Genomic DNA, 25,955 nt, shown 5'->3' with positions numbered 1-25,955 from the left:
ACCACTCCAGCAAACCTCAGTTTGTTTCCTGAGATTAAGAATTCCTCGTATCAGTGAGATCATATGATACATGTCTTTCTCTGATTGACTTATTTTGCTCAGCATAATACCTTCTAGTTCCATCCACATCGATGCAAATGGCAAGATTTTTTTTGATGGCTGCATAATATTCCATTGTATATATACCACATCTTTTTTTTAAATTTTTTATTGTTATGTTAATCACCATACATTACATCATTAGTTTTTGATGTAATGTTCCATGATTCATTGTTTGCGTATAACACCCAGTGCTCCATGCAGAACGTGCCCTCTTTAATACCCATCACCAGGCTAACCCATCCCCCACCCCCCTCCCCTCTAGAACCCTCAGTTTGTTTTTCAGAATCCATCGTCTCTCATGGTTCGTCTCCCCCTCCGATTTCCCCCCCTTCATTCTTCCCCTCCTGCTATCTTCTTCTTCTTTTTTTTTCTTATTGCATTATTTGTTTCAGAGTTACAGATCTGTGATTCAACAGTCTTGCACAATTCACAGCGCTCACCATAGCACATACCCTCCCCAATGTCTGTCACCCAGCCACCCCCTCCCTCCCACCCCCCCCCCCTCCAGCAACCCTCAGTTTGTTTCCTGAGATTAAGAATTCCTTATATCAGTGAGGTCATATGATACATGTCTTTCTCTGATTGACTTATTTCACTCAGCATAACACCTTCCAGTTCTATCCACGTCGTTGCAAATGGCAAGATCTCATTCCTTTTGATGGCTGCATAATATTCCACTGTATATATATACCACATCTTCTTTATCCATTCATCTGTCGATGGACATCTTGGCTCTTTCCACAGTTTGGCTATTGTGGACATTGCTGCTATAAACATTGGGGTGCACATACCCCTTTGGATCCCTACATTTGTATCTTTGGGGTAAATACCCAGTAGGGCAATTGCTGGATCGTATGGTAGCTGTATTTTCAACTTTTTGAGGAACCTCCATACTGTTTTCCAGAGTGGTTGCACCAGCTTGCATTCCCACCAACAGCGTAGGAGGGTTCCCCTTTCTCCGCATCCCCGTCAACATCTGTGGTTTCCTGACTTGTTAATTTTAGCCATTCTGACTGGTGTGAGGTGGTATCTCATTGAGGTTTTGATTTGGATTTCCCTGATGCCGAGCGATGTTGAGCACTTTTTCATGTGTCTGTTGGCCATTTGGATGTCTTCTTTGGAAAAATGTCTGTTCATGTCTTCTGCCCATTTCTTGATTGGATTATTTGTTTTTTGGGTGTAGAGTTTAAGAAGTTCTTTATAGATTTTGGATACTAGCCCTTTATCTGATATGTCATTTGCAAATATCTTCTCCCATTCTGTCAGTTGTCTTTTGGTTTTGTTGACTGTTTCTTTTGCTGTGCCAAAGCTTTTTATCTTGATGAAGTCCCAATAGTTCATTTTTGCCCTTGCTTCCCTTGCCTTTGGCAATGTGCCTAAGAAGAAGTTGCTGTGGCTGAGGTCGAAGAGGTTGCTGCCTGTGTTCTCCTTTAGGATTTTGATGGACTCCTGTCTCACATTGAGGTCTTTCAACCATTTTGAGTCTATTTTTGTGTGAATACCACATCTTCTTTATCCATTCATCTGTTGATGGACATCTTGGCTCTTTCCATAGTTTGGCTGTTGTGGACATTGTGCTATAAACATCGGGATGCACGTACCCCTTCGGATCCCTACATTTGTATTTTTGGGGTAAATACCCAGTAGTGCAATTGCTGGGTCGTAGGGTAGCTCTATTTTCAACTTTTTGAGGAACCTCCATACTGTTTTCCAGAGTGGCTGCACCAGCTTGCATTCCCACCAACAGTGTAGGAGGGTTCCCCTTTCTCCGCATCCTCGCCAACATCTGTCGTTTCCTGACTTGTTAATTTTAGCCATTCTGACTGGTGTGAGGTGGTATCTCATTGAGGTGCAAAGCACTTAATCTTAAACCTGGTATAGAGGAAGCCCTTCATAAGATAACTACCATTTATTGTCTGTATTGTATAGTCATTGTGGAGTTGGATATTAATAATTTTAGAAGGGTTAATCTTTCAATTGCAAATTTAGTTTTAAAAGATTTTATTTTTTTGTATATGTTATTTAAAGCCAGACATTGTTTTTTAGGGTAATTCTGAGAGCAGCTTACCCACAAATGAACCTAGGTATATTTACAGTGTTACTTACTATGTCATTGCAGAATTACTTTTAAAAGGTAATTATTCAAGGATGTAACTTTTTTTAAAAAGATTTCATTTATTTATTTGACGGAGAGACCAGAGAGCACAAGCAGGGGGAATGGCCGAGGGAGAAGGAGAAGCAGGCTCCCCACTGAGCAGGGAGTCTGATGTAGGGCTTGATCCCAGGACCTTGGGATCATGACCTGAGCCAAAGGCAGACGCTTAACCAACTGAGCCACCCAGGCGCCCCTCAAGAATAAACCTTTAAAGCAGTTTTCATCAACAACTTCTGGAAAACAGGGTCTGTTGTACATAGTGCCCCAGAAGATCACAGCTCATTCCTTTCTTAGTGTCCCCTTTAAGTTGATCTCAAGACTCTTACTGTGGCAGGGATTACTTTGCTCTCAAAAGGGAGCTAATAAGTGGTGTGATAATAAATTTTTGTTCATGTTGCAGCTTGCTCTGGAATAATTTTAGGGTTTGTGGGCGAAGTAACTCTGGTTGTTAGGAGTGCCTTTTGTCTACTTGTAGATACCTACTTGTAGTGTTTTGGCTTTGCATTTTGTCAGACCGTATCTTAAGCCACTTTAAGTAATGAATTTTACTGAGTCTTATTTGTAAATCTTGTTACCATGTATTCAGACCTTCTTGTCATAATGAGCTATGTTGACTCAACTTCCTTATTCCTGGGAAGAAGAGGGGGAAAGATGGCACATTATAGAACGTAATATAGTTGGCATATTATCTGCTGGCATTATGGATGTGTGCTGGGTTAAAGTATGAGCTTTAAGTTTTACTTATTTGAGGGGAAAAAAATTAACTGGTACCACATAGTCATTGTGTCCTTAAGGAGCCGATAATGACTGAAACATGGTTAGAACAAATACATGTTGCCCGGTGCTTTAACACCTCATTTGGGGCAGCTCTGTGGAGGAGAAAGCGAGATTCCTAATGTTGCTGATTTTTAGGAGGATAAAATATGTACCACCTGTATTTTTCAGCATAATAATTTTGGTCAATTATTCTGCTTTCACTTGATTTAATTAAGTCTTTAGGGGTACCAGCCCAAAGGATTGTAAATTGAACAGGAAAACTGAAGTATAAATCTCTTCAGAGTGTGTGACCTTGAAGGTCATTGCTGGAAATGAAAGTCCTCTAAGTAGTAATTTGTTAATAGGGGGAAGTCACTGTACTGGAAAGTGAATTCTGTCTTAGGTTCTGAGGGTATGGAAATGAAGGTGCAGAATGAAAGTCATTCAAAGGGACGGGGAAATGGGTGGGAGAGTTCTCATAAAGGAGCCTCTGTCTGTGACACTCCAGTCCTTCTGTAGATCTTCATTTCCCTTCTAGAGTACTTTTTTACAGGATCATTTTTATTTTAATCATATCTGCAGCTCTAGCTTGCTTCTTTTTTTTTAAGAAGTGAGGTCAAATTTATGTCCTCACAATTGGTGCATATCAGATAGGGCTAGCTCTATAAATCAGATTTTATAGCTGGATAGTAAATATAAGTGCTGTCAGGATAGAATTATCTCTGAAATATATAAAGTAGAAGAATACATTTTTCTCCTTGTATAAATCTGTATGTCACCTTTGCCTGGAAATAATGTTTTGATTATATTATCCTCCCCCAGCTCTGATTTTTCTTTCCCTTTTTCCCAGCTGAAGTTCACAGCTCTTGGCACTTCTGTAAATACTAGAGGCAGAGTGATTAGTACTCAGAAACTGGAAATCAGACACAAACCTTGAGTTCATAGTCAAGCACTATCCCTTTCTAGCCATTTACTAAGGAAGTCACTAACTTCTCTAAACTAATTTATAAATTCATTTTTAAAGCCTGTTTCCTTGGGTGACTGGGTGGTTCAGTCAGTTAAGCATCTGGCTCTTGATTTTGGCTCAGGTCGTGATCTCAGGATCCTGTGATTGAGTCCTGCATTGGGCTCTGCACTTAGCAGGGAGTCTGCTTGAGATCCTCTCCCTCCCCCTACTTGTGCAGGGACACTCTCTCAAATAAGTAAATAAATAAATAAATCTTAAAAAAACAAAACAAAAACCTGTTTCCTTATCTGTAATAGGTGGATTTTGATAGCAACTACCTCAGTTGCTGTGAGGATTAATGGCACATAGTAAGTGTTCAATATGTTTGAGCAGTTACTGTCTTTTATCTCTTTGTACAGCCTTCTCTATTAGATAGAGTATAAAGTAAGTCACAAATTGCTTACCTTAAAAAAAACTCAGCGGACTCCAAGGGTCCATAAGGAACTATCACATTGAAGAGAAGTCTGTAGTTAAGGCAGAGAAAGATTGTCTAGTAGGGAATGTGATTTTATTGTTTTTTTTATTTTTATTATTTTGTAAAGATTTTATTTATTTGACAGAGAGAGAGACAGCGAGAGAGGGAACACAAGCAGGGGGAGTGGGAGTGGGAGAAGCAGGCTTCCCGCTGAGCAGGGAGCCTGATGCAGGGCTCGATCCCAGGACCCTGGGACCATGACCTGAGATGAAGACAGACGCTTAACAACTGAGCTGCCCAGGTGCCCCGGGAACATGATTTTATATGCATCTATATATGTATGCTTTTGTACATAAGTATGTGTATAGATGTTTGTGTCTAATATCTGTATAAAGTATACATGTTAGGTCTACAGTGGTGAGGTAGGGAGGAGGAATGTTTAGTTGCAGTCTCCCCAAGAAACACCATAATGGGGAGGCAAGATGAATAAAAAACACTTTTTTTTTTACGGTATATGTGTTTTCCTTTGTAACCTAGATGCCAACTTTTTATAAATCAACTAATGTATTGAGAAAACTCATTTAAGAAACCCTATTCATAAATCCATTTTTAAAAAATTTTTTATTGTTATGTTAATCACCATACATTACATCATTAGTTTTTGATGTAGTGTTCCATGATTCATTGTTTGTGCATAACACCCAGTGCTCCATGCAGAACGTGCCCTCCTTAATACCCATCACCAGGCTAACCCATCCTCCCACCCCCCTCCCCTCTAGCACCCTCAGTTCATAAATCCATTTTTAAGCAAAACTTCTTTAGAAACTCCTTTCTGGGGTGCCTGACTGGCTCAGTTGGTGGAACATGCTACACTGGACCTCAGGGTTGTGAGTTCGAGCCCCACGTTGGGTGTAGAGATTACTTAAAAATAAAATCTTAAAAAAAAAAAGACTATTGAGAACTGTAGGTTTTTTTTGAGATTGTAGTTAAAGGTTCTTGTTTTCTTTCTGGCAGTGTTTCCTAAGAGAAATGCTAGTTTTCTAGGGGAGAAATGTTATGCATGTGAGTCTTAGTTCAAATTCAAAGTGATGGTTCAAGTGAAAGAGACATAACCTTTGTTTTAATACACAGGTATATCAAGGCAGTTACTGCAGAGGTTAGATTTGTTCTTTGTGATATTGAATTATTGTTGGGAGAAGTCTTAATAGAAAGAGGAAGTAAATCTTAAGTTTCAATCTAGTATTTTTAGAGTTTATTTTTAGAAATAGACCGTATGTGTGCTATGTACATAATACAAAATTCCAAAGAAACAGAGCATAAACACTGACAGGTGAGTTGCCTATATACCCTAACCACCCAGTTGCTGTCTTGAAGTCAGTCTTTTTTCTCTACTTGAGATTCAGTGTGACTAGCTTATTTTAAGTTTCCATTAGGGTGAGACCAGGAGAACACTAAGCAGCCCCTATGGGCCCACCTTCGTATGTTTCTGAAATCATAACAACCTGTGAGGATTAGGAGATAAAAGTGGAAAGGTAGAAGAGAAGGAACTTGAAGTTTTAGAGGAACAGGATTTTGTTATTGGGGATGCATTTTTCTCTAGTTGGCCATTGGCTCAGTAACTGGCAGTAATCTCTTTTCTCAGTGCAGGCTTTTATAAACATAATCCTATAATCTGGTCTCTCTGGATCTTTTAATTAGATTTACTTTTCCCTATTTCCTTTTTTGTTTTAATGTGATAACGAGCGGAAATTGCCTATTTTGCCACCAGAACATATACTTCATTAGCCACATTATACACTTAGTTTAATTTCCAATTGCCTATGATGATGACAGAGGAATTCTAATTGTTCATTCTGTTCAGCATCCTTCTGTTCTCTTTCCTCCACATTGCTTTTTTTTAATTCCCTCAATTCTGACCTTTTCTTTTTCTACATTTCCTATTAACAGACTTTATATCTAACATGTAATTTTTTTTAACATTAAAATAATTTAACTGGCAGAAATGGTAAGTTGTGGTAGGACCTTTTATCTTGGACAGCCAGTAACTAAGATTGGGCCTATGTTGGCAGTTATAGTTGAAAACAGGTGTTTGGTCTTCCCATATGACATTTTGATCCTTTATACCATAATCAGATCTATCAGGTGTATAGGATGTGGGGAATCTCTTTTCCCTGCATGTAAAGCACCAGAGATGATGCAGGGGATTAGTATTTCACTCTTTATGCCTTTTATTTGTCACTAAATCCCATGCTTGATGATAGCAAACAAAAATGAAGTCAGAAAAGAACTTTATACATGGTTCCATGTGGTAGGTGGACTAGATAATTCTCCTGATTTTTCTTAATAACAGTAAAATCATATCCTATCTATAATCATACTTAACAAGGGAGCCTTTGATTTTTCATCTTGGAATTTTATGATCACTAAATTATAGCTGAAGATGATTCCATTTTTTAAGATTTATTTATTTATTTGAGAGAGAGAGAGCGTGTGCATGCGAGCAGGGAGAGGGGCAGAGGGAGAGGGAGAGAGAGAATCCCAAGCAGACTCTGCACTGAGCGAGGAGCCTGACTCAGGGCTCAATCCCACAACCCTGAGATCATGACCTGAGCTGAAACCAGGAGTTGGTCGCTTAACTGACTGAGCCACCCAGGCACCCCGTGACATCATACCTTTTATGTAATAATGAATATTGTTTAATTATTTAATATTTAATATTTAATTGTTTAATTAATATTGTTTAATTATTTAATATTGTTTAATTTGATTTAAAAAATCATATTCTCTAGACATTTATCTTCTGGGATAATCTGCAGACTACTCAGATAAGGTGGCTACTAAAATCAGTAGCTGAATTGTGGCTATTATGTTTCTTCACTTGTTGGCAAAAGGATAATTATGCAACTCTTAATTTCTCAAGCTTTTAGCAAGGCACTTTAGTAAGAACTAAGAAATGAGTTGACGTTTTTGAGAACATTTTAATATGTGTAATTACTGAAGCTGCTATCTCTTATCACATCTCATTGATACTTAGAGAATATTTATATTTAGCCTTACCTTGCTGGTCTTTAGTAATGTCTGGGAGCTTCACTGCAAAATGTGGTTTTCAGGTGCCTGGCTGGCTCAGTCGGTAGAGCATGCGATTCTTTTTTTTTTTTTTTTTAAAGATTTTATTTATTTATTTGAGAGAGAGAATGAGAGCACGAGAGGGAAGAGGATCAGAGGGAGAAGCAGACCCCCCGCTGAGCAGGGAGCCCGATGTGGGACTCGATCCCGGGACTCCAGGATCATGACCTGAGCCGAAGGCAGTCGCTTAACCAACTGAGCCACCCAGGCGCCCTAGAGCATGTGATTCTTGATCTTGGGGTTGAGTTCGAGCCCCACATTGGGCATAGAGATTACGTTAAAAAAATGTGGCTTTAAATTCACTTGTATAGGGCCATAGGATAGTTTTCTTTGTATGTGTGTGTGTTTTATTTTGGGTGTTTTTGCAATTTTTAAATTACTTTAAACGTCATTGACTGTAAATGTATTAGTTACATCAGAAATACTCTATAATTTTCATAAAGAGTGTTTACTTTTTTTCTTGTAACTAATGTGGATTCCTAGATCTGTAAGTCAGGATGCAGTTGTACCTTCTTTTCCTTTTCTTTCTTTCTTTTTTTTTTTTTGGAGGGAGTGCACTCATGTGAGTGGGGGTAGGGGTGGTAGGGGGGAGAGAGAATCTTAAGCAGGCTCCATGCTTGGTGTGGAGCCCGACACATGGCTTCATCTCACAACCTTGAGATCATGCCCTGAGCTGAAATCAAGAATCAGTTGCTTAACTGACTGAGCCACCCAGGCGCCCCACAAGTGTACTTTCTTATATTTGGTAGCAATTTTCCATATATCATACTGCCTGAAAGATCGTATTTGAGGTACCGTAATTCATTGATTCTGAGATGGCATTGATTATAAGATGCATTATTATTTTCTGTATTACTTGGAAAGAAACGTGCTTCCTATTAAACTGACATACTTTTTTTTTTTTAAGATTGATTTATTTGAGAGAGTGCGCATGTGAGCATCCGGCGGGGGAGGGGCAGAGGGAGAGGGAAAGAGAGTCTTAAGCAGACTCCGCGCTGAGTGTGGAGCGCCACACGGACTCAATCTCATGACCCTGAGATCACCACCTGAGGCAAAACCAAGAGTCGGATGCTTAACTGACTGAGCCATCCAGGCACCCTCAACTGACATGCCTTTGATTATAAAATGCATCTCAGTTTCAGAGATGTTAATGTGAAAATGCAACTTAGTGCAACTCTTGATGAGTTATGGTAATAGTACCACCTAAAATTGTGCAACTCTTGATGAGTTATGGTAATAGTACCACCTAAAATTTGCCTAAAGCTTTATAGAAAGCACTTATACGTGTGTCATCTGATTTGATCCTTAAACTAAAACTATTTTATGAGGTGGATTAAATTATTCCCAGTTTTCAGATGAGGAACATCTCCCAGCATGTCATTCAGTAGTGAACTAAGGTTTCAAGCTCACATTTTCTTATTCTGAGACTCATGACATGATTGACAGTATCAGCACCCCCCTCCCCACCCCATACATACCCATACAGCTCTAAAACTTTCGGTCCTTTGCCAGGCTAATGTACATGTTTAAACTTCATTGATCTTAAAACTGTTCATATGTCTTGATTCTAATGATAGGGTTGAATACTATTAAAATTATTGTTTTAATGGTAAAGTATGTGTGACTATCTGCTAATAAATGAATTGTTTTAATTCTGGGTTCCTCACCACCAGGAAGCTATATAGGCCATCGTTGGTGGTTTAATACATGTTTTGAAAGCAGTTTATGTTTCTAGCTGACTAGGTAAAATGTTCAGGAATGGTTATGAGTTGAGATCTATGAAGTGATCCAGAGAAGATTAAGTATTTGTTTATAATTGTACTGTTCTTGGTAAATCAAGGTCATGTCTGTTTCTTTCCCAGGTGGTGGCTAATGCTGTAGCAGCATTATCTGAAATCAGTGAATCTCACCCAAACAGCAACCTACTTGATCTGAACCCACAGAACATTAATAAACTGCTGACAGCCCTGAATGAGTGCACTGAATGGGGCCAGATTTTCATCTTGGACTGCCTGTCTAATTACAACCCTAAAGATGACCGGGAGGCTCAGAGGTCAGTTCCGTTTTCCTGGATAGTATCTGGGAGACTTGCCTGTTTGAATAAGTTCTACTGTCTGTATTAGAATAAGGGTCTCTTGTGTTGGCAAAGATCAGTGGCTTTTGGGGTAGATACTGCTATCCCTGTGGTATTTTTTCACTGGATTTAGGAACATTTTAGGTGGTGGATTGAACCATGCAAAAATAGCTCCTCCTAAAAGATGTGTATTTTTCATTTCTTGTTTGAATACTACAGTTACCTTCTGCTAAAATCTGCCTCATCGTGGTCTCACATCTCCCATACAGCAATTTCTGGCCATTTGGCACACAAAGGTTTTTTGAGTGTCCCATCGTAGTGACAAACTTTTTATTCTATTAGGTACATAGTAAGTGGCTTGATACTAGTTACTGAGCTGAACTATACCTATAATTCAGTAGTAGAGAAAATGTATTGAAGCCCGCAAAACATATGGTGTCTTTCATTAGATACAGAAATCATGTCAGTCTGAATTTGGAAAAGAGTTTGGAAGGCACACCTGGATTGTTCTGCTCAGCCCTTTACCAAGTTCACTGTTATAAATTGTCTTTGACCTTCACAAATTGACTATTAAATTTCATATGCACCTACACACAGTTTACAGAGTTGGAATTACCACCAATTTTTATTGCACGTTCTGTATATATAGGCACTGTACTAGGTAAAGTACTTCAGAAGAAATGTGGGCTCTTCGTTAAAGTTGACATATTTTAATTATGGTAGATAAGAACCTTCCTTGCCTGGCTGAAGCTCAAGTTACCATAACGTAAGTTCTCTTCACTTGTCTGGGAAATTGTTCCCTCTGAACCTAACTAAAGCTCACCCTGATCGTTTCTTTCCATTATCAAAAGTACAAGTATCTTAAAAAAAAAAAGTACAAATATCTTATGGAAAGAACTTTATATAGAATTTTATTTTTTGTTGGTCATTGACATCTCACATTTATTTGTACATTCACTTAACAAATATTTATGGAGTCTATGCTGCATGCCAGGCATTGTTCTAGGCCCTGGGGATATACTGTCAACAGAATCGTAGCCCTGCTTGCTTTTAAAAAATTTTTCATTTTTGGGGCACCTGGGTGGCTCAGTCGTTAAGCGTCTGCTTTCAGCTCAGGTCATGATCCCAGAGTCCTGGGATCGAGCCCCATATTGGGCTCCCTGCTCGGTGGGAAGCCTGCTTCTCCCTCTCCCACTCCCCCTACTTGTGTTCCTGCTCTCGCTCTCTCTCTCGCTCTGTCAAATAAATAAATAAAATCTTAAAAAAAAAAAAAAAAGAATCGTAGCCCTCATGGAACACTTATTCTGAGGGATGGGGCAGAAGTATATATAATACAATATATAATATGTCAGAGGTTGATAAGCCCTAACGGGAAATATAAAATAGGGAGGAGATCTAAGAAATGCTGGACATTTGGGGATGAGGAATTGTATTTTGTAAAAGGGTAGTCAGGGAAGGCCTCACTGAGAAGGTGGCATTTGTATAAAGACCTGAGGGAGGTCAGGGAGTCAGCCAGTTAGATACCGGAGGAAGGGAGAGAAACCCCACTTACTTATCTTGAATCCTTAACTGAATATAAATCACTTAGCCTCTCATGTTGCCCAAGAGCTATCAAAATTAGGTTAATTTCTGAAGAACCCTCAACAGATAATTACATACTCAAGATTTAGTGAGGCCTTTAAGTGTAGGTAGGCAGGGGCTAGGAGAATGGGGGAAGTGTTTGGGAAAATATTGCAGTGGTGTTCTGTTACTTAAAAAGCCTTTCAGAGATTTCCTTATTATCATGAAGGTAAGCCGTTGTGTTGTTTTCCTGCTCAACTCACCTCCTGCATCTTATGAAACCTTCAGTCACGGTTGATATCTCTCACTATGAAGTAACTCTCAGAACTTAATTTGACATCCTGTAGGTTGAGGAGAAATGGGTTGTGAGGCAAGGAGCCCTTATGTAATATGGGGAGATGGAGAAGACTGTAAAACAGGAGGGTAAATGGTATGAGCCTCAAGTGTTTGGGGTATTGCCTAGTTTCCTTCCAGTTTGAGCATCCCTTATTTTGGTCTCCTGAAGTCTTCTGATGTCCCTGCTCTGTCTGTAGTTTGCTGGGAATGAAGCTTCTGCAGTGTAGGATCCCAGTTTTGTCTACACATGGAGCTTTGACTTTTCTCACCGATTCTCTAGTTTCTTGATACTTGGGCCATGGGATTCTGACACAGTACACTATGGGCTGGATTGAGCAAAGAGATTATAATTCAAGATGTTAATTTTCCTTTTCTGCCCTCAGCATCTGTGAGCGTGTGACTCCCCGGCTATCTCATGCCAACTCAGCAGTGGTGCTTTCAGCGGTAAAAGTCCTAATGAAGTTCCTGGAGTTGTTACCCAAGGACTCCGACTACTACAATATGCTGCTGAAGAAGTTGGCCCCCCCACTTGTCACTCTGCTGTCTGGGGAGCCAGAGGTGCAATACGTCGCCCTGAGGAATATCAATCTAATTGTCCAGAAAAGGTTGGGAAACAATGAATTGGTGATTAAAGTGTTTGTGATTTTCAATTAAGCTTAATAATACCGATATTACAGAGGCCAGTATCAAGTTCTTTTTAATATATGGAAATGAAAATGTTGTATGGCAGAGCAGCCTGCCCAGGATCAGGAGGCTAACTGTTGCTTTTGGAGTGTTCCTGTGGTAAACACTTGGTGTTGCTCTACAGTTCAGTTTGTTTTCTGATGAGCCTCCTAATAGTGTACTAGCTAGTGCCTGGTTCATATGGTTTAGGCCATAGTTTAGAGCCAGATTGTTGTTCTTCCAGCAGTTCTTAGCAATATGTGCTCTAGCCCTTAAAAATTGTCTGCCAAATGAGAAACTGTTTAGAGGGGTATAAAGGCAGTTTGTGAGGTTTGGCAGATGGGGTGAAGTGGCTGGAGCACAGATTAGATATTCATACAGACTTAGAAGGATATATCAGTTTATGTCTTGCCTTCCTTATCATGTGTTTCTGTGTACCACAGGCCTGAAATCTTGAAGCAGGAAATCAAAGTCTTCTTTGTGAAGTACAATGATCCCATCTATGTTAAACTAGAGAAACTGGACATCATGATTCGTTTAGCATCCCAAGCCAACATTGCTCAGGTCAGACTTAAAGCAGATTCAAGTTTATAAATCACTTAGATCTTAAGGTCTGGCCTTCAGAAGTAGCTAGGCCATGAAATTGCTGTTTGAGAATCCTTATTGATTATTCACTTCCTGGATTTTTAACAGGTTCTGGCGGAATTAAAGGAATATGCCACAGAGGTGGATGTTGACTTTGTTCGCAAGGCTGTGCGGGCCATCGGACGGTGTGCCATCAAAGTGGAGGCAAGTGTCTGATGGTAGTTGTGGTCGCATTACGGGATTTAGAGTGTTCTTTTCACTCCTTTTTTTAAAATGTGTTTTTTAAATTTATTAAAATAATAAAGCACATAGTTAAAACTCCTAGAGGGAATAATTTTTAAGTCCTTCTAGTTTCAGTTACTTTGCTGCTTCCATATTTCTAAATAATATGGTATTTATTGATTTACCAATTATAGATATTATCTATTAACTTTGTGCTGTGAGTTAAGTAACAGTTCATGTACCCCACCATTCCTACTTGAACCCTCCTGTTCTCCAATAGTTGTATCATGAGGTTTTTTCCTTCCTATATTGATTATCTTTTAACTTGAGATAATATGCCTTCATTTATTGTTCTGTCAACTAAAGGCTTGCAAAACTTTCTATCCCTATTATGACCAAATATGTAGAGCCAGTATAATACAAATGATTATATTTTCTTTCTTATAGAGTCTTTTTTTTCTGGAGTTTCTATAATGGCCTTTGTTTTTTTCTTGCATTGTGTGTCTTCATGGCATCCCTTTCTTCCAGCTTTTCAAGCATAGTATCGAACCTGTAAACCTTCTTTTGTCCTGGACCCTTCTGTCTTCCGGTCCTCTGTCCTCTCACTTGCTCCAGTCTGGCTTATTGCTTGTTTGGCCTCTGCATAGCCATCATTCCATGGGGCCTCTCTTCATAACTCTTTCTTGTTATTGGTACTTCTCTCACAGCATTCATTTTTGTGTGATTGCAATAGCTTCTTGAGTCTCTGGGGATATGAATTACAGTGTTTTGTGTCTGCGGTTTAAATTTAGTTATCTGGAGTATCGAATGGTGACCATTGCATGTCTGTATATAATTTTTTCATTGAGGCATATAGCACACATGTAATAAATTGCAACCCATTTATATTTAAGAATGAGATAACAGAAAAGTCAATCAGGACTTCTGTGAGCATAGGCCGGGCTGCTGACTAACAGGTTTCTGCTTTAGGGCAGGGAGTTGATCTTTACTTCAGTGTCCTCTGAAAGAGCCTCTTTGTGATCTTCAAGGGCAGATTGATTTTTAGCTTGGTTGCAGCCTTCCAGTAGGTGTTATGGGCTACAGTTTGCACTGCCCTACTTCATCAGTCTCTGGTCCTCCATTTGTTCATCATTCAGAAATGTGTTGGAATTAACGAAGGCCTCTGTTTGCTATGATTTGTGGATTCAGAGCTCCATATATGTTCTTGCTACTTGGCTGTATGCAGTTCTGCTTAGAGTCAGAGGGTTGGACCATATGATTTCTCAAGTATACTAAAATAATTTGTACAGTCTGTCCAGTACTTCTTGGGAACGGAAGGAACCAGATGCTGTGTCAGAGAAGCATCTATGAAAGCCAAGTTCCTGATTGGCCTTCCTTGTTTTTATTTGAGACAGGGCTGCTTCATGTCGTTACCACTGATAAATCATTCAGCAGTCTAGTTGGAGCAAGACTTAGTTAATTCATCCTGGTTTCTACTCCTGGTTCTCATAGCCTAGTTGCTTCAGGTATTTAATACATTCTGTTGCTCCATTGAGGAATGGGGATGTCTGATTATTGGATCTTGATACATCTTTTTTTATCACCACTCTTCACATTCTTTTTTCTTTTTCTTTTCTTACTCCTTTTCTTACCTACTTACTTAATTTTCAGAGAGATTTTGGTAGCATAAAGAGTAATTTTGTGCTATTCATTGCCGGACTGTCATTGTCTTATTGACTTCTTTGGCAAAGCTCTAAAGAATCATACAAAATTGTATCATTCCAAAGTTAAAAGAGATTTTCAATCCCTGGAATTACTAGAAAGCATTCTCCATCTGGATCTCTAGAGGCTGCTAATGCCATGTATTGTGACTAATGGAAAAATAGTCCATAATCTTCTGGAAGGGTTAAACTTCTGATGGCTTTCACTTCTTCCTTTGACTCAGGGTGCCCTGGTGGGAATATGAGAGTATGTGAGGAATGAACTTTGTCTGGAAGTGATTAAGATCAGCCTTCAAGGTTCCTGCCTTCTAGCTCTCTTAGGTTGCCTGCATTTGCTGGAGCGCTTTTCCTAGACCTGTTTCAGTCATGAAGGTTATCAGTTGGAAAGAGTTGCCTGACCCAAATACAGTCATTGGGGCAGGAGAGGTGATGATTGCCTGTTTCTAACTAAGCATTCATGGGAAGGGGGATGAACCAGTGAGGGGATTGTAGTAGACTTTCTGGGTAGCCTCTAAACCAAGCTACTGCATTCTTTCACGGCATCTTACCCTTTTTTTAATGTGTGGTTGGTTCCAAAGATATGACAGATGAGAAAAAATGAATTTTAGTTTCGTGCTTAGCTGTGAGAGCAGGGCCTGTTGGAGAGTTTAGGTGTCTTTAAGAGTTTGAGTTGTATTTTTATCATAACTGTAAATACAGGTGTTTCTATGTTGCTGTAAGTATCCTGAGGTGAAAAAAATACATAATTTTGTTCCAGATGGTTAGGTTAAAGATTAAGCAGTAAGCCGCTCAATCAATAAATAGCACTGGAAAGGTAATCCTATAGTATTGTTTTTTCAGAAACTTTTGCCTATTTCTTTTTTGTCTGTTTTTTTTAGTAGCTTTTACTCTCCCTCACCCCCAACTTTATTGAGGTATGATTGACAAAATTGTATATATTTACAGTGTATACCTATTTCTTTAAGGAGGAGATAAACCCCTGGTCCTTCTTAGTCTTCCAGATAAAATCAAATGATTTTATTTCTTTGAGAGAGATTAAGGCAGTAAGTTCTAAACTTCCTAGTCTTCTGCTCTCTGGTGTTCACTATTTCTACTTCCTATAAATCAAGATAAGATACTGATATGTGTCTCATCCCTTTATTTATTTATTTGTTTATTTTTATTTTGTTCAGTTAGCCACCATATTCATCCCTTAATTTAAAAACAGAGATTATGTTTTTCCTGTTAGGAAAGCCATATGTGTTTACTAAATAAAATTATAAAAAAAGACAAATGAAAATGGAACACTGTTTTCTCCTAGCTATTCCACTCTCCCAGAGATGATGTGGTTGTGATTTTCAGTCTTCGTCTATGTAGTCCATCATACACAGGTGTACTTTTTACAAAAATGAGATCATCCTAGAAATGTTATTCTGTAGTCTGCCTTTTTCATTAAATTATACGTGGACATTTTTCCATGTTACTGTTAACATTTGACATAATTTTTAATGGATTATAGACATAACGTTTGACTGCTTCATTATTTAACCTTCCTCTTATTGTAGTACCTTAAAGTTCCTGCTCTTTTTCCAAATAGTGGTATAAAGAGGACTTTGTAGCCAAGTCTTTTTTTTTTTTTTATTAGCATATACTGTATTATTTGTTTCAGAGGTACAGGTCTGTGATTCATCAGTCTTACACAATTCACAGCGCTCACCATAGCACATACCCTCCCCAATGTCCATCACCCAGCCACCCCATCTCTCCCACCCCCCTCCACTCCAGCAACCCTCAGTTTGTTTCCTGAGATTAAGAGTATCTTATGGTTTGTGTCCCTCTCTGGTTTCATCTTGTTTCATTTTTTCCTCCCTTCCCCTACGATCCTCTGTCTTGTTTCTCAAATTCCACATATCAGTGAGATCATATGATACTTGTCTTTCTCTGATTGACTTATTTCGTGTAGCCACATCTTTGATCTCTAGTGAAGGCGAGCTGTTTTCATTTGTTAGTCCTCTGGAATTGCTTGTTCACGTCCTGTGCACCTTTTCCAATGGGCTTTTCCACATTGGTTTTTTTAAAACAATCCTTTATAATTAAAGATATCAATCCCTCATTTTGTTAGCAGTTATTTTCCCAATTTGTTTTCCTTTCTATTTCATTTACTATCTTGATGCACAGAAGTTTACATTTCCTTATGTGGTGAGTTGTTTTCTCAGTAGTTGTTTTCTCAGTAGTTGTTTAGTGGCACCATAGAAGATTGTGCTTCACCTCAAACTAAAACTCAGTGTTATTGTCTACTTTTATGGTGAAGATTCTGGTTTTTTACACTTAAAGATATTTTTAATAATTAAAACAATTAGAATTTTGGTGAAAAATATGAGGGTGAGATCAAACACTGGAACAAATCATCCTTTCCTCACTGTTAAGAAATTTTGTCTCATACTAAATTTTATAAGTGCGTATGTGTTTCTCTGTTTCTGGACTTTTCTGTCTAAACAGTGATTGGATGTTTACTCTTGCCCCTCTGCCATACTGCTGTAATAATGGTGGGCTTTCTTTTTCATTAATCAAAAAGCAGTATGGTTGAGATGACAATTTGCTTGAAAATTACTGTCCCAGACTTAAATGTTTTTCAAATACTGGTGCATCATAGGAAATGGCCTTTTTTCTTTATTATAATAGTGATAGGAAGGGCTCACTAAATGTGAGCTTTATATCAAGCCCTGTGTTAATCACTGTATCTGTATTATTTCATTTATGATAATTTACATCTTAAAGCAGCCTTATCCTATATACTTTATAATTTATCACAACTTATATTAAATTTTACCAATTATTTTTCTGTTGCAGTAACTGCACAGGAATTACTAGCTAAAAATGAATAAAATAGAATCCAAAACTGGAAAAAATACATAAAAGATGGCAGAGTCATTTCATGGAGCAATAGAGTCATCAGATGAATAACCTCAAGATGCAGTTTTGTTTTCATTAAATTGCTTGGAGTGGTTTAACTTAGTACCTTTAAAAGATTTTATTATCGTAGTTTTCAGGCATACACTAAAGTTGATAATGAGCTCTCATGTACACATCATCCATTTTGAACAAATATCAACATGTTACTGCTTTTATCTTCTCCCTCCCCTTCAGGGAGTGGAGTGCTATTGAATTTTAATGCGGATCCCAGATAGGCTTTTACTAGAGTAGTCCAGTGTGTATCTAATAGAGAAGGTCCCTAAAAAAATATATTGTCACAATACCATTACTGTACCCAACAACTAGCAATAATTCTTAATCTCATTGAAGATCTAGCCCATATTCAGTTTTCCCTAATTGTGTCAGTGTCTTTTTATAGTTGGCTTGTTCAAATAAAAATCTAAAGAAGATCCACACGTTGCATTTGGTTAATGTCTCTTAAGTCTTTACTTACTTATTTTTGGTGCCATTTATTAAAGGTCATTAGGCTTGTACAATTTCCCAGAGTCTGGATTTGGCTGGTTGTATTTTATTTTATTTTATTTTTAATTTTTATTTATTTGAGAGAGAGAGTGAGAGAGAGAGAGCACAAGAAGGGGGGAGGGTCAGAGGGAGAAGCAGACTCCCCGCTGAGCAGGGAGCCCGATGCGGGACTCGATCCCTGTACTCCGGGATCATGACCTGAGCCGAAGGCAGTCGCTTAACCAACTGAGCCACCCAGGCGCCCTGGCTGGTTGTATTTTAGTGATACTGTTTTTCTCATTCTGCCATCCCCTGTAGATAATTAAATTTAGAGATTTGGTAATGTTCATGTTCAGTGTTAGGCAAAAGTACCTCTTCGGCGATGCTGTGTACTTTCTATTGCATCTTATCAGGAGGTAGGTAATGGAGTGACCCATCGTAGTACATTGTGATATATGATAAATCAGTCCTTGATTTTTAGGATCTCTTGTCTGAAACCCTTCTCCTTTTAAAAAACTATGACTTATAGTTGCAGTATATTAGTTTTATCACTTGTATTCTCCCATAGTCCCTTCATTAATAAAAGATTAATAGATTAAATCTTATAGATGAACTATAGGCTGGGGAAAATTGCAATTTAAGGCCATAGACTTTCAGTTATATAGTTCAGAAGATGGCAAATTTTCCTTAGAGTTTTTTGAGTCACAGATAACTTTGAAAACATAATGAAGCTATGGACCCTCTGCCTGGAAAACATACTTGTATGCATATATGCAATTTGGCAATTTCATTTCAAGAGGTTCAAAGATACCTTCTTCTGTCTCCACTTACGCATGAACTCCAGAAAAAGACCTACCTTGGCTTATTCTTTCTTTCTTCTTTCCTCCTACCTTGACTCATTCTTTCTTCTTATTTCTGTTCTCCGTGGCTATCCAAGACGATTATTTTTGTTTGAATCAACTTATCTGTCAATATATTTTGCAATGAATAAAATTTGGGGTGTATCTGGAACTTCTGTGTATCTCCATCAAATAGCCTAGCGTCTAGTGTAGCTTGGTCAAATTAAGTGCCTGATCTTTTAGTCTAGTCTAGTTGGTGCACCTGTATGTTTCAAAGTTATCTTTATATTGAGGTTGCGTTATTGGAGAGATCATCTGACTTGTCATTTATTATGTTCTTCTTTGTAGCAATCTGCTGAGCGCTGTGTAAGCACATTGCTTGATCTCATCCAGACCAAAGTAAATTATGTGGTCCAAGAGGCAATTGTCGTCATCAGGGACATCTTTCGCAAATACCCCAACAAGTATGTCCAAATACTTCTACCTTCTTCCTCAAAACATTTAGGAAATGTTTAAGTAAGGCACTTTGAAATTGGCTAGGTAAGAATTATACTTTGTAATATAACTAGTCATAATAGGATACTTTGTTAAAAATCCTGTTAAAATAGGAAACTTTATTATGAAAAATAATTTTTTAAAAACATGAAAGTATGTTTTAAATGTTAAAAAAATATATAAGGTGGTTAGCACAGGGATCAAAACCTGATTTTTCATCCTGCTTTATTACTTTGAGAGGATTTGAAGCTGAATGACAGTCAACTGTCCTATACTGAAGTTGACCAGATTCTTTGTCGGTGACGTTACTATTACATAGAAAGCCCACATATTACAGATTGTCCAGGTGTATTTCAGTTTATGCCTGTTAGCAGGCATAATTAATATTTGCGCTTCTTTTCACTCTCAGAAATAAATGTTTCAGTTTGAATGGTAAATTAATAGCCACATGATTGCAAAAGCCAGGAAGGTGACAGTTGCACTGTTTACTTTGCATGTTACCTACTAGTTTGTAGAAAATTATAGAACATGTGACGAATTATCAGTCTCTGTCCTTTTCTGCAGTATTATAGCTATTCCCATAAAAGTATGCAAAATCTAGTTTCACTCCACAGATTTTTCACATTGAGCCCTCTTATTTATGAAGCAAAAATACTTCATTAGGTTTGATTTTGAAGGCAAGTGATTAAAGGATCTGAAAGGGTGAAATAAGAGCAGGTCTTGTAAGCATCCTAAATCTCATTTTGCTTATAATCATAGAGATGTGTTGTGCTGAAGATTCTGATTAGTCTTTAAAGATAGTGTTAAATGAAGCAACTTGGAATAAGTTAGCTTAGTGGTGGACTCAGAATTAGAAGAAATACCGTATTTAGCAAGGTAGTGGTTTATTAAGCATTATATATATATTTTTTAAATTTTAGAAGTGGTATTTTTGGGAAAAGGACCACTCTCCCAGGAAAGAGGAGAGTTGGGTATCTAAGTTTAGAAAGACTAAGAGTGGAGATGTATATTTCATTGTGATTAGCAGAGAAATGTGCCCATTTCTGGTTTCTATTAATAAGGGGTTATGACAGTTTAATTATAAGAAAGTGCTATCAAGAACCTGGTTTAATCAGTGGAAGTAGGGCAAACAATTAAATGTACTATTCAGTTGTCTACATCTAATTTATTACACATTGTCATTTTTTTTAAAAGATTGATTTATTTATTTTTGAGAGAGCGAGCAAGCAAGGAGGGAGGGCAAAGGGAGAAAAAACTTAAACAGACTCTGCTGAGCACGGAGCCTGATGTGGGGTTAGATCCCATGATCCCAAGATCATGACCTGAGCTGAAACCAGGAGTTGGACATTCAACCAATCACGCCACCCAGGCATCCCCACATTGTCATTTTTATGTTTAAAACTATGTTAGCCAAGGAGATGATTCAACATGGTAAAAATGAGAGCACTATAGACCTGTACAAATGAAAATAAATAATTGAATTATTTGTTTCTTTGGAGAAACAAGCATTAGTGTGGGTGCCTTGGGAGGAAAGACATAAAGATCTCCAGAAAAAGCAGAATTAGTGGATTAGTGGACAAAATTACTGTTTCTAGTCTGGATGCTGTTGTCTAACTCCATTTTCCTAAAAGTAAAGTGGAATTTTTGTTCCTCTACCATGAAGGCAAAATGGAATAATACATAGGAAAATTCTCTGATCTAGTTATAGGAAAGATTGTTAGAAATTACAAGTTAGTGGTATTATCTTATACTGCAGGTTAATTTTTCCTTGTGAAAAGAATATTTGATGAGTTTTTTATAACAGTTTATGGTCCAGTTATGAAAACATAATTGAAGGGAAATTTAAGACATAATCTTCTGGCTTAAAGCTTCTGAATTCTCTTGACCAAAAGCCTTTATAGTTTGGTGGTTCAGTTTAGGGTACCTTGTTGGTGGTTTTGTTTTTAGCCTTCATTGTTAAATACAGTTCTCATTTGTGCACAATGTAACCATAGTCCATTTTGTTAAATCAGGTATGAAAGTATCATTGCCACTCTGTGTGAGAACTTAGACTCACTGGATGAACCAGACGCTCGAGCAGCTATGATTTGGATTGTGGGAGAATATGCTGAGAGAATTGACAATGCAGATGAGTTACTAGAGAGCTTCCTGGAGGGTTTTCATGATGAAAGCACCCAGGTAAGTTCTCATCTGTGTCCTGTGTCTGATCTTTTGGGGAAGGTATCAGGGAAAGTAAAGGTTATGCACTTTCGTGTGTGTGTGTGTGTGTGTGTGTGTGTGAGAGAGAGAGAGAGAGAGAATTTATATATAAATTCATCTTTTCATTTGTGCCGATTTCTAGTGAGACAAATCTGCCTTAGACCAGTGATTCTCAAACTTTAATGAACCTAGAGAGTTTGTTAAAGCACAGGTTGCTGGGCCCCATCCTTAGTATTTCTGACTTGTTGGGTCTGAGATGGGCTTAAGCATTTTCATTTCTTACCAGGTTCAGGATGCTGCTGCTGGTAGTGGTCCAGAACCACACTTTAACAGTTACTTGCTGAGAGCAGTAGTTACCACTTCTTCATTTTCCCTCACCAGAAGATGACCTATTCCTATTCCTGATGGTTGTGGCTCATTACAGCAGGGTTTCTCACCTGGGGCTGGGGTGAGGTCTGGCATGTGCAGTTTGGAAAGATTCTCTGTGGGTGGTTAGACTTCCTCCCATCTTCTGCCTCTCCTCTACCAAAATGGAGAGACCTGACCTCGGAGCCACGGGCCCAGAGAAGCAGATAAATTATAAAACTCCTTTCCCCTGGCATTTGCACTCACTGCACATTGAAGGTCATGTATGTAATTCGGCCATAGTAATTTTAATGGGCCTTTACAAGGAACACATACAAGCCTGTAGCCCACTCTTAATTAGCTGTGATCGGTGCGATTTTACTATTTTTTGGCTCTTTCCCTAGTATGACAGATAATTCCCTAATTCTCCCTAAGTTGTATCTTTTGGCGGAAGTAAATAATAAGGGATTTAATAAATAAGCAATTTTTGATGCCAAAAATGCAATTTGGGGATAAGAGGCTATTAAGTTCTTGATGAATACCTTTGACCTGCTATTTTTGATAATGGCTGAGTTTTAGCCTTTGTCTCTTAATCAGAATCAGAAAGCCCCCATAGTAATTCATGGATGGGTAAGCACTACTTTGGAAATGATGGTAGGGAATAGTGTAAATGCCTTTCACTTTTTCTGTTAAATTATGTCATGCCCTTAGGTGCAGCTCACTCTGCTTACTGCCATCGTGAAGCTGTTTCTTAAGAAACCATCAGAAACACAGGAGCTGGTACAGCAAGTCTTGAGTTTGGCAACACAGGTATGAAATCTAGAAAAAGCGTGGGTTTGATTTGTCTGGTTTTATATTTAGGAAATTAGGAAACTCTAAGATGATTTATTTGGAGAGGTTTTAATTGGAAAGGGTGCAGTCTTTAGATCCTGTTAAAATATAAAAACAGTGTCTACTTATACCACTGAATTATAGCTGGTTCTATGGCTTTTAAGTGAATTGACTGACTCCAGTTTTTATGATAGTTCATGAAAATTGAACTTAAGATTTTTTTTTACTGTCAGTGAAGGACCTACTATGTGAAAATGACATTGAGTCTCATAATACTGGGTGATTCACTTGAATCTCACTTCTTTTGGGGGACTTAATTTTAGCTTCAAATGAAAGTACAATGTAATGCTGGTAAGTGCCTTGACAAAGGTCTCAGGTATTGTTCTACCTTCTAGAGTTGATTGCCTGTCTCTTTAAATAATTTTAAAGTGCTTATGCTGCCTCCTTAATTATTGGATATTTTTGGTCCTCCCTAGGATGAGTTCTGATTTCAGGAATGTGGCAGCCGGCCATAGAGATCGGGTCACCGTTTCAGATCCACAGAGATCAAAATAATTATTTTATCTAGTGTAACTAGAAGAGTAATCATCAATTCATCATAATTTAGTTATGTTCTTAATTGAATTTACGAACAGGCTGGCTGTAGCAGGCTGTCAGAAGTTCAGGTGTGTGTCTACGTAGGAATCTGAGTCAGATATTCAGTTTACAATTTTTCTTACTCATCTCTTTATAGTGGTATTTTATCAAAATTTAAAATCCTTTCACAGCACTTTGCCTAGTTCTTTTTTTTTTTAATTTTTTTATTGTTATGTTAATCCCCATACATTACATCATTAGTTTTAGATATAGTGTTCCATGATTCATTGTTTGTCACTTTGCCTAGTTCTAACCTGTCATCTTTCCTATTACTAATTTTACATCTTTTAAAATTTATTTGTAAGAGTTCTTTGAAGTTTTTTTTTTTTTTAAACTTCCCTTTTAAACATCTTCCTTTGCCTGAAGCAAAGCAGTTTCTATAACCATCAAGGCAGTGGATATTTAATATTACCTTGTTGAAGTGAGCATTCTAGACTTCCTAGTGTAAACCCTTGATCACTCGTTTGGATCTGTGTTAAGATGGATTTAAAACAAATTTCTGAAGAGAATCTGGGCCTTCTCTCTCTGCTCATCTCTAGATAGGGATAATCTTATAATCAAGCAAGTGTCCTTGGTAGGTTCCTCTTGTATTCACAAGTTCTCAACCCTATCTCCATCTCCTGTGTAAGGCTTATGGGTCTGTATTTAAAAGGCATCATAAGAGAGCTGTATTTTTGATTCTTGTCAGAGTTCAAACTCAATCTTATCATCTTCTAGTATTTATCAAAACTTGCCTGAGATAAAGTGTGTAGGGAGGATTGCTTAAGGATACAAGGACTCTCTATTCTTACAAATAGTTGAAATTCACCACTGAATCAAGCCAGATTATTAGAGGGCTGGCTATCTAGACTGAATTATACCTGACCCCTAATAGAATTTCATTTACTAAATTATATGGATACCGTCATCTTGTAGTAAGGGTTGTCATGAGAAACTGGCTTCTTTGGATCTGTTGTCAAAGTTACTTGTTACTCCATTTATATGTTGTTTTTCTTTATGAGGTCCCATCAAACAAATTCCTAACCAGTTTTGGATTCTCCTAAGCATTGGTATGTAGTTAACTGCCCATCTGAATGGCTTACCTGACTAGATTTCTTGTTCATGTCAGTTGGAAACCTTAGAATCAAATTTAAGGATCTTCTGTAGAAAATGTGTAGGTCATTGTGGGATGGATTTTTCTGTTTTTATTTATTTATTTTTTTTTAATTTTATTTTATTTGAGAGAGAGAGAGAGTGAAAGAGAGAGCACAAGAAGGGGTAGAGTCAGAGGGAGAAGCAGACTCCCCACCGAGCAGGGAGCCTGTTGCGGGACTCGATCCCGGGAGTCCAGGATCATGACCCGAGCCGAAGGCAGCCGCCCAACAAACTGAGCCACCCAGGCGCCCCTGGATTTTTCTGTTTTTAGTTTGATTTAGGCTCTGTAGCCTTGGATGCATTTTTGTAAGCTTTGCTAAGTCCTTTTCTAGGACAGGGCAGGGTATAAGTAAACCATCAGATATTCCTGATTCTAGACTTTTTGTACAAGGACTAGTATAGAATCTTTATAATTTTTTTTTTTTTTAAGATTTTATTTATTTGTGAGAGAGAGAGAGAGACAGAGAGCATGAGAGGGAGGAGGGTCAGAGGGAGAAGCAGACTCCCTGCTGAGCAGGGAGCCCGATGTGGGACTCGATCCCGGGACTCCAGGATCATGACCTGAGCCGAAGGCAGTCACCTAACCAACTGAGCCACCCAGGTGCCCTAGAATCTTTAATAATAACCATTTGTATTGTGCTTACTATGTACCAGGCATTCTAGTAAGCACTTTACATATTAATCTCAATAAGGGTTGCTACTGTTGTACTGTTCCTATTTTTTTAAGGATTTTATTTATTCATTTGAGACAGAGCAATACAGAGAGAGAGAGAGAGAGAGACCATGAGCAGGGGAGGGGCGGAGGGAGAGGGAGAAGCACATTCCCTGCTGAGCCCAAAGCCGGACATGGAGCTCGATCCCAGGAGCCTGGGATCACGACCTGAGCCAAAGGCAGACACTTAACCATCTGAGCCACCCAGGTACCCCATTCAGTATTATTCATTCCTATTTTATACATGAGGAAACTGGGACATAGACCCAGTTAGTATGGGGCAGAGCTAGGACTCAAACCCAGGAAGCCTGGCTTCAGTGTCTTTGCCCTTATCTACTGTGCTGTGCTGCTTCTCTAGTCTGAAGGTCAGGGATGACTCTGAGACTACACATTCTCTGCTTTCCCTGCTTGAATCACTATTATGCATAAGCCATACATACAAGTGAACTTAGTAGTTTTAAGATCATTATGGAGGATTATTTCATACTTGGTTATAAATAATTATTAAGCAGTTTCCCTAGCCCTGCCTTTTCTGTCCAGTTAATGAGATCTGAGGAGTTAGCATAAAAGAACAAGCACATTTACATATTGTGCATATATGTATGTAATTATTATTATTGTGCATATATCTATATATAAAATATATAAAA

General features: G+C 38.2%; 1 protein-coding gene across 3 annotated transcripts in view; it reads left to right on the top strand.

The window, feature by feature from the left end:
- Positions 1 to 25,955, top strand: part of AP2B1 (adaptor related protein complex 2 subunit beta 1) — a 125,593-nt gene that overhangs the window by 28,089 nt on the left and 71,549 nt on the right. For all 3 annotated transcript variants that reach the window (XM_032429313.1, XM_032429311.1, XM_032429312.1), the window contains exons 6-12: positions 9,423 to 9,613; positions 11,914 to 12,135; positions 12,637 to 12,757; positions 12,887 to 12,982; positions 19,302 to 19,417; positions 21,461 to 21,626; positions 22,704 to 22,802. In XM_032429313.1, coding sequence (XP_032285204.1) covers positions 9,423 to 9,613; positions 11,914 to 12,135; positions 12,637 to 12,757; positions 12,887 to 12,982; positions 19,302 to 19,417; positions 21,461 to 21,626; positions 22,704 to 22,802 — 1,011 coding nt within the window. The remainder of the gene's footprint in view (positions 1 to 9,422; positions 9,614 to 11,913; positions 12,136 to 12,636; positions 12,758 to 12,886; positions 12,983 to 19,301; positions 19,418 to 21,460; positions 21,627 to 22,703; positions 22,803 to 25,955) is intronic.

Source organism: Phoca vitulina, unplaced genomic scaffold (assembly GCF_004348235.1).
Source record: "Phoca vitulina isolate PV1807 unplaced genomic scaffold, GSC_HSeal_1.0 scaffold40, whole genome shotgun sequence".
NCBI classification, from domain to species: Eukaryota; Metazoa; Chordata; class Mammalia; order Carnivora; family Phocidae; genus Phoca; species Phoca vitulina.
The sequence above is the reverse complement of the archived record's forward strand: the minus strand, read 5'-3'. Positions and strand labels throughout refer to the sequence as shown.